Source organism: Pygoscelis adeliae, unplaced genomic scaffold (genome assembly GCF_000699105.1).
Source record: "Pygoscelis adeliae isolate BGI_AS28 unplaced genomic scaffold, ASM69910v1 Scaffold26, whole genome shotgun sequence".
Classification (NCBI taxonomy): Eukaryota; Metazoa; Chordata; class Aves; order Sphenisciformes; family Spheniscidae; genus Pygoscelis; species Pygoscelis adeliae.
The window spans coordinates 5353273-5362498 of NW_008825104.1; the positions used below are offsets into that span (position 1 = coordinate 5353273).

Genomic DNA, 9226 nt, shown 5'->3' on the forward strand with positions numbered 1-9226 from the left:
GGGAAGTGGTTGAGTCACCATCCCTGGAGGTATTTAAAAGACGTGTAGATGCAGCACTTAGGGACATGGTTTAGTGGGCATGGTGGTGTTGGGTTGACGGTTGGACTCGATGATCTTTTCCAACGTTAATGATTCTGTGATCCTATGGTTAGAGTAAAGGAGGGTGAAAACTGGAGATGTATGATTTTTTCTTTTGCAGTGTTGGAGATAGGGAAGGAGAAAGAAAGAAGGAAGAGACTTTGATGTAATGTTATGCAGGCTATGGAGGGCAAGGAAAGGGGCTTAAGGTCTTCAAAGACAGAAAAATTTGATCATGGGAGTGTGAATTTTTGAAGTACATGCTTGCCTAAATCTCTAAATAGATTGAAATCTAGTAGTTTTTTTTCAGTACTGCTCTGAGAAAACAATTTTTGTAAGCTTCCATGATATTCGCTGACTTTATAGTGGATCTTTTAGGTCTTTATGTGCAGTTGTTACAGTTATTTTCAGTATCCCTATTCATGGGTATTTGTGTTTAATCTGATTTCTTCATGTCTAATACTTGTGTCCTTATTTTCCTTTTTTTGGTGTATCTGTATATAAAAATTTTCAACCATATTTTGATGAGTTCTTGAGGGACGTGCTTAATATTTTGTCTGTTGGATATATTGAGCTTTTTTTAACTGAAGATTTAAAAATCCATCCAATCCTTTTCATCCACAGAAGAAATCTAGAATATCCGGAAACACTCAAGCCCATTTGCTTTAATACTTGAGCTTACTTGCTTAAACAAAGTTTTCAAATAACTAGTAGAATATGTCTTACTAAAATTTTTTTTTCTTTTAAATAAAGCTTTCTTTTTGAAGGTGAGTTTTTTTTTTTTTTTTTTTTTAAGCCTGGAGCTCAGTCAATGAAGCTGAAATGTAAATGAAGGGTTTATGATATACACGTGGATAAATAAGGAAGGCATAACTCAGGATGCACAATTTAGCCTTAATTCTGTCAACTGCCAATATAAAATACTTCAACTTAGTGGTTTTGATGCTCCTTTATATATACTGTTAATGTGTCTGGGGAAAAAAAACAGTTGAATAATCGCAGTCATTCCTCTTACTCTTGCCATAACCTTAATCTTCTATGATTTTTCTCTTCTGAATACTTCTTAATTTTTCAGCATTCTCCATAGTTCTGGAAAAAACATTCACCACTGCACTTTGCAGTATAATAACATTATTATTTAGTCTTCTTTCTGTATGTCCTAACATCTTGTTTGCTTTTTAGTTTGTTACTTCCTTTACAGTCTTTATTGAATTGAGTATGTTGTTCTCCTATGTCTTGATTAAGATAATCAAAACCCCTGTAGTTTGTATTGCTACTCCCAGGGTCCAGTTATTTTAAGGAATCTAGACCATCCAATCTAAGTTAGTTTGCGTGTATTAACATTAAAGTCCATGTCAGGATTTGTTAGGATAAAACCAGTAAAACTATAAAGCCCTTTTTACAGCTGAGTGCTTTTACCTAATATATTTGGGGCTGTATGTATGGAGTTACAACATATTTTGGGAAATAGTGCTGGGTTTGTGTTACCAGCTGGGAGCATAGTTAAATTAAAACCTGTAAGACTAACTTTGAGAAGTCCCTGAATGGATGGTGAAGCTGAAATGCATGCATTATTGCTAATATATCCAGCAGGCTGTGGTTGCAACTGGTTGGTTGGCCTCCTGGAATGTGTCAAAGGAAGGTAGCTGAGTGTTAGAGCTGGAACTCTCCTTTATGTATGAAGTGGTTTCCTTTTTGTATATTGCCTCTGCCATCTGTAGTGCTCCCTCAACTTACTTTTTTTCATTCTTAATCAATCAACTTGCTGTTGTTACACCTCGTGTGTTTCTCCTTTTCTGCCTATTACGAGTCTGTCTAGGAGAAGGATAACGAAGGGAGTTGGAGAGACGTGACAGATCCCTGCCTAAGCTATAATGTGACCTGGCCTAAGACTATTTCTGTCAGTCTTGTCCATTCTTGTCTCAGCTGTCTTCAGAAAGAACCTGGCAAGTAGTAAATATCCGTGAGGACTATTTCTTTATTTAGGAGATGTATACTGTATAAAACTTAACAGAATCCTGTAGTTGCGGGCTTGTTTCTCATATCTTCTCACAATAAACTTACTTTACTTTCTTCAAAACTCAACAACAATCTGTGAACTTTTCCAGAGAAGAATGTTTCCAGTAGAAGAGTCTTGCCTTTCTGATTCATTCTCACTTGCTCACGGGGTAGATTAGGGACCTCCTTTCAGTTTGTTTCCTCTGAAGAATCGATCTGTTTTCCTTCAGAAACATACGCATACGGTGTAGAAATGTGTTCTTTTATGTTCTGTTACTTTGAAGCAGTAGCCAATGGAAATAGGTGTTTACATGATGTGTTGAAGTTAATGGCTTCTGCTGTTTCTTCCTCTTCTTGCGTGCTTTCCAACAACCACTTTTGTGAAAGTCATAATTGTCTTAGTTTCAAAGCATTATCTGAAGTAAAGCTTGGAAAACATGAAAGTCTTCAGAAGCAAGTTTCATTATCAGGAAAAAAAAAATATCTTAGCCAATTTTACCATGAGGTTTGGATTCTTCTCAAAGAGAACGTAGGTTTTTTAGGAAGAATAGCTGGAATGTTTTTTTTTTTGAGAAAGTGATTACTAGAAAAGAAACTGTAGATTTGGCTATGTGATCTAGTTGTGAGATGAGAGGTTTTTCTGTTAGACCACACTTTCTCCAGAACTTTTAGTCCAAATGAGGAACTTCCAGAACAAAAAGTGAGTTTGAGAAAGTGTTAGAATAGAAGCCATGGTGATCTGCTGGTAGTTTTCTCTCCTTCTTGTTTTAATTTCTTAGCCACCCTGAAACTGGTTGCTGTTGGCAAAAAAGCAACAATTGTATTGTTAATTATGGACTGATTTATTTTCAGATCTCAATAGAGAATGACTACCTAGGCCCCAGAAGAATTGAGAGTCTTCAAAAAGAAGATGCCGATTGGCAGAGAAAAGCCCACATGGCTGTGCTGTCTATTCAAGATCTTACAGTTAAATACTTTGAAATAACAGCTAAAACACAGAAAGGTAGTTATTTTCTACTATCCATCAAATAAAAGATGTTTTAAAATTTATTTAATGTTTACCATGTTCTGTATTGTACTGTGATTTATTTTGTTTTTTCATCAATCCTCCATGAGGAAAACGCAGTTGTCATTCCCACTTGTTTTTTCTTCTGTGTCTATTCGAATCTTTCACCAATAAGCCTTTTCAGAACATCCTCAGAAGTGAGCAGAACAGAAATTTTAGATAAAGGTTTCACAATGACTTTCTCAATGTGATTGTATTAGCTGCACTGTACAATCTGCAAAGGATTTAGGGAGCGTAGAGTCCCTGATGGATTCTGTCTTCTGTACTGGATATGGCAGACCACCATAGTAAGTGTTTATTACCTTTCAATTTATTTCCTTTTCCTGTCTCCCCTGCCTTTCAGTAATTTTTTCATGGCTCTAAATATTAAGCAACAGCTCAGTTTAACTACTTGGTGAAAGCTGCTCTGTTGTTCGGAAATCTTCATGGATATAATCTTGACATTTCTATGCTTGAAGAATGCAGCAGTTTTACTAAAGAGTTGATGCAGTAAAACCAGGTCATATGACTTGCCATGTACATCTGTGCTCTCATCCTTGTACCATTTTAACTTAAATAATGAGTTTATTAGGGCAAACACACCTGAGGATGTGGTTTCATGTCACCTCTTTTAATTTGACTGTGGGCTACCACTGACAGTTTATGTCCCACTGTCTTCCCTGCCTGACTGCGGGTTCCTGTTTCTTTGCCTTAGTAATAGTGATTGTGCAACCAGATAAATAAGCTCTACCCCTGGGAGAAAATCTTTTTTGATGGGTAGGTGTCCTGTCATCTCCCTGCATGACTGCTAGATCTGCCTCAAGAGAAGCAGTCACTGCAAAATTATTCCTTTTGGTGACAACCCAAGTTAAGTATAACATGAAACTCCACCTTATTTTGAAAAAGTGACTAAACCAGTTCAAGCATGTTGGAATGAATTTAATTAGAGCAAATTCTAAATGTATTTAATCAGTTTGGTTCCTTTTCTAGTATGACAAAGGCAGCAAATAAAATACCCCATTAGTTGATAAAGAACATATATTTACAGTTACTTTCTTTCTGTTTTGTTTACATGCTTTTTTTATGTACAGCAGTCAGGATTGTGGGGAAAAACACTGGGAAATGAAATGCCTGGAGACCGTTTACAACCATAGACCTTTGGTGTACAGGTTGCTTGCCTGTTTTGTTATGTTTTGGGTTTTTTTGGCCTCCTGCTGATCACAGGGTGGTCTTACATACCAAAATACTAACAGATGGCAGAGGAAAAACACATGAGAACATAAAGGTATTTTTTATTACCTAACAACAGCATGTAATATCTTCTAGCAGCTGGGGACTGAATGCTATCCCTTTGATTGTGTGGCTTTCGTGGCTTTTGCTTTGCAAAGCTAAGTGTACAGTATCATGTGATTGTTCTATATATTAAAAATGGTGAAAACCTTATGTGTGTCAGCCTAGATGTCTGGGGCTCAAGAATACGAAATCTGAATCAGGCAAGGGACTCCTGCTACTCTGAAGTCTTCCTGAAAAGATTCTCATTCATCGCTCCATTTAAGATCAGATTATAATTTGTTCAGTTAATTTGAATTAGTTTTGTGAAGCAACCTGCATTTTGAGTTAAAAGATAGATGTTACTTTGCAATTCTGTAAGAATACTGAATTAGTTAAGGTCAAGCTGAAATTTTTGTTTTAAATTTGTAATTTTTTTTCACTCTGCAGATTTGTTTAAACTTATGACTGCACTATAGAAATTATCAAGGGAAACTGGAGACTTTAGTAGCTGATAATTGGGGCTTTTAGAAGTAGGGAAAATTTGGGATGCAGTTTAAAACCACATGGGAGCATTAATGAGATATGTTTATTAAGCCAAGAATTCTGAACCAGTGGTTCAAGTGTTCAGGTACTGTGTATTCAGAATGATCCCTCTGTGGATAACAAAAATTGGAATTATAATGGTAAAATGATCAACAGAGAGCTAATTGCATATTTACATGAATCCTAAGAGTACTGACATCCTGGATTTGAAGGTTAGTAGTCCGTAGAATGACTGCTTCCTGCTAAGAGAACTTCATACGCTTTTGGATACAAATGTGTGCATTGTCTCTGCAGTAGAATCACTAGTGATCTGAAGAGTAGACTGGTAAACTGTGTGCCTTTTCTTCCCTTCTGTAGCTGTGTACGATCGAATGCGAGCAGACCAGAAAAAATTTGGTAAGGCAGCATGGGCAGCAGCAGTGGAACGTATGGAAAAGCTTCAGTATGCGGTTTCTAAGGAGACACTGCAGTTGATGCGTGCTAAAGAAATCTGTTTGGAGCAGAAGAAACATGCACTGAAAGAGGAGGTAATTGTTCATACCAGTAAATAGAAAAATAAAACATGCAGAAAAACCCCAAATCTTAAGGATTGTTGATGTACTTAAAAAACAAAAACAAAACAAAAACAAACCTACATGAGAAAGTCATTATTTTTCTGCTTTTAATAACAAAAGTTTGTATTTAAACTTTTACTACACTCTACCATGTTAGACAAATGGAGTTGCAACATAGGTGTGGTGGGGTTTGTGCCACTTATTAAAGTTTTCTGTTCACCTTTTTCTAGTTAGTCAACCAGGAAGACAGTTTTTACTGTTAATGTTTAAAGCTATCCACTGAGATGAATAAAATGAAGAGAAAGGATAGGACAGAAATCTGCTGCTATGTAATCTCCACACTTTAGCTCTCAGAGGCATGACCACTTTTTTGGAATAGTTCTGACATTCCACATGGAAGGTGTCTGAACATTAGTAAAAATACAGATGACCAGCCTGTTGTACTGCACTCTCTTTGTCTCTGCTTACCCTAATTATTAAGGCAGTCTTCCAGAGGCGGTTGTGCTAGCTACAGCTTTCCTGAGGAAAGAGTACATGCATTAAACTGTGTTCAAATGTCTTAGCAGAAAAAAACCGCATTTATTGGGTTTTATGACACCACCTCAAAAGCAAAAATGCTACAAATCCTCTTTTAAAATTTGCTATCATATGGATATTCAGTGCTAAGAACTTTCTGTCATAGCAATGTTAATTTGCAACTGATTGGATAGAATGTTTATTTTTAGAGCACTTTTCAAATGTTTCAGCAAAATTTGACTAAACCGGTGGCTCTGTTATGAAAAGGTTATCCAGAGAACTCACGACTTTAGCACTGTATAGATTGGTAGGTTTTTAAGCATGATAGACTATGTGCCTATTTTAGCAGCTTCTGTAGAAGACAACTTGATCTGCAAGGAGAGAGAGTACATGCAAGACGCAGAGCACGAAAATAAAAAGTTTGCTCTATTTCAACGGCCTTTTTATTTAGAAAGCCAAGAGTTGTCTGGAAACCTGAGTTTATCAGGCTGCTGCCATTCTTCGCTGAGAGTTGATGAGAGAATCTAGCAGTACTAATTGGAAACACTATATTTAATATGTTCGCATATTTAGGGCAGCCATGCATTGTCTTTTCTGTAGCACATCTTATTTTTCTCCCAGTGGAGACCTTCCCTGAATTTTTGTTGAATGAGATCTCAGTCTGGTAAATGAGTGATTGATTGTTTTGATGTGCCAAAGCATTAGGGACTGCATAGGAAAAGGAGAGGTTCATTGCAGTATACTGGGGGTGAAGGGCACTGAACTGAGAGTCTAGGGCTTTTGGGCACAGAGAAATGAGGAACGTCTGATGGGTATGCATGGGCATGGTGCTTTGGGATGGTGTATTACAAGGTGTAGAGAGCTCTGCGGCAAAACATGGTGATGGGGAGATATGAGGACCAACTTCTGTTCTGAAATATCTTTTTCTGCTTTGAGAATGTAATAGCCTTAAATATGCAAAGTTGGGTGTGACAAACGTGACTGGGAATCCCATATTGGAGAAGAAGGGTTGCAGTCTTATCATAAAGAAAATATTTGGTGATTATGTTAGCTGGTGTATTTGGAAGAGATGACAGTTACAAAAAAGAACACAACAACAAAAAAATGAAAACATGATAGATTTTCTCCTTTAGGCTTAAGTAGTGAAGACCTTCCTGCTGTGCTTAGATACATAAATTTGCTCTCACTGAGTAGGAAAAGGAGACACATGGGAAATAATATACTTGTTTCTCTTGCACTTAATTCCCTCTTCTCCAAATCTAAACCGACCCTGGTGATTGATTTTTAAGAGGGACGGTAAAAATGTCCTTGTTTCTGTAGTTTTCATTTAGTATTAATCGAGCACTTTTTTGTTTCCTAAAATGTGTTTATACTGTAAAAATCTAGAAAGCTACTACATTTTCCAAGTTATCATGATCTGAAAATCACCTAGTTGGTGAAAAGGTTAGTTATAATTTTTTTTTTTTATTTGACAGCTGAAAATGTTAGCCCTATGATTATCTGTATTTTTGAAAAAATTGAAAGAATAACTACACCAATTACATATTGCACTTTTTAATTTTCCTGATTTGTACCTCTTAAGTTCCATCTGTTGTTCTGAATTTTGTTTGAGGGGAATGATGAAAATTTTCCTTTTGAGGTAGACCAGAGTCTGCTTTCGTGGACTGGTTGCCAAGTCTTGTCCTCTGACAGTAAACAAACATTAAATCAGAGTGAGAATCCTTTGTAATTCTCTAAGTATGTAAAATAGTTTGGACAAATGGAAGTGAGTGACTGGAGACTTAAATTCCAACAAGTCCCATCTTGCATATATAGGATTCAGTAACTAGTCTTCTCTTTTTTTCCTTTTAGAAGTGTACAGTTCAGTTCTAAAGATGCACTTCAAAAACAATTTTTAATTTACATGATAAATGTTCTGTGTTATTTTCATAAACAAAATCATATTCTGACAAAGTACTGCTTTTTTTTACTATTTTTTGTAGTTTCATAATTCTAAGAGTACTTTCTTTACTGTACATTGAGCCTGAATCAAAGATACATTTGCTTCCAATGACTTTGAGTATTTAAGAATATCTTGCATTTCAAGACTGTCATTTTACTTTTGCCTGAGTTGGATGCATCAGCAAAAATATGAATTTTATTTAAGGATTCTATTCAAGAAGGCATGAATAGCTATTTCTGGAAAATTAATCTTCTTTCTGTAAGAAATGGACAGTGATTTTGGTACAGATGCAACATAGTATTTTTCAGAAAAGTATGCTGAAAGAAGATATGTTTCACCTTGGTAGCTTTCATTGTATCTTTCATTGTATCTTTTTTAAACTTTATTTCTGTGACAGCTTTTTGGAAGGGCTAAGTAAGAAGCTAGAATTGGGAAATCTTTGAAGATTTTTTTAAACATTTGAATTATTATTTTTAATAACAGATTAGGAATGCTTTTACTTTCTTCACTTTCAGTGTTCAAATTGGCAAACTAAAATTCATTGTAAAAATGACAATTTTATGTTTTTTCTTTAATCTTACATGAAATATTTGTGTAATATTCTCCAGTTCAATCAAAAGTTCAAAAAGACTTAGAAATAAAAACCATTTTAAGTGGTCATTGTGTTTAAAGAAAATAGAAAGCAGAGAGCTTTAAGCACCCCAGGTGAAGTAACAGGGTGCATTCTATAGACAAAACTTGCAGTCATAGTTAGGCTTTTAGTAATGCAGTGAGACATTATTAGAAAATTACTCATTAATAATGATAACCTACTTTGGACTTAATAGTTATCAAAAAGCCACATAAGTTCTTTTGAAATAACTTTATTAGAACATAATTTATTTTTATACTTTTTTTTTTTCCCCAGAGAATGACTGGGTAGTCTATTTTAAAGGGTATTAAAAAAGGCAAAACCAAGCATTTGAAGAGACTTTTTTTGTTTGAAGGATTTTGTGCATCACTGACATTTAGTTCTCATTTGCTGAGAGAAGAAAAAGATCAAGTATTCATGGTCACTTAAAAAAGACTCGCTGCAGTGTTAGAAAATCAGAACTGAAATACTTTCTCTGGCAAACCATTTAGCTACTGTCTAGGCATAGAAGATAAAAACAGGATATTCCTTTAAAAAGATTAAAGTGCTTGAGAAACTAATTTAGGAGGGTTTGAGTTGAGGATTAAGACAGAAATAATGACAATTCAGAGCAAAGACCAGATCTGACTGTTTATGAGGACACGGTT

General features: G+C 35.5%; 1 protein-coding gene across 1 annotated transcript in view; it reads left to right on the forward strand.

Annotated features, from left to right (window-relative positions):
• Positions 1-9226, forward strand: part of JMY (junction mediating and regulatory protein, p53 cofactor) — a 70342-nt gene that overhangs the window by 37264 nt on the left and 23852 nt on the right. The window contains exons 3-4 of the mRNA XM_009327257.1: positions 2929-3079; positions 5294-5463. Coding sequence (XP_009325532.1) covers positions 2929-3079; positions 5294-5463 — 321 coding nt within the window. The remainder of the gene's footprint in view (positions 1-2928; positions 3080-5293; positions 5464-9226) is intronic.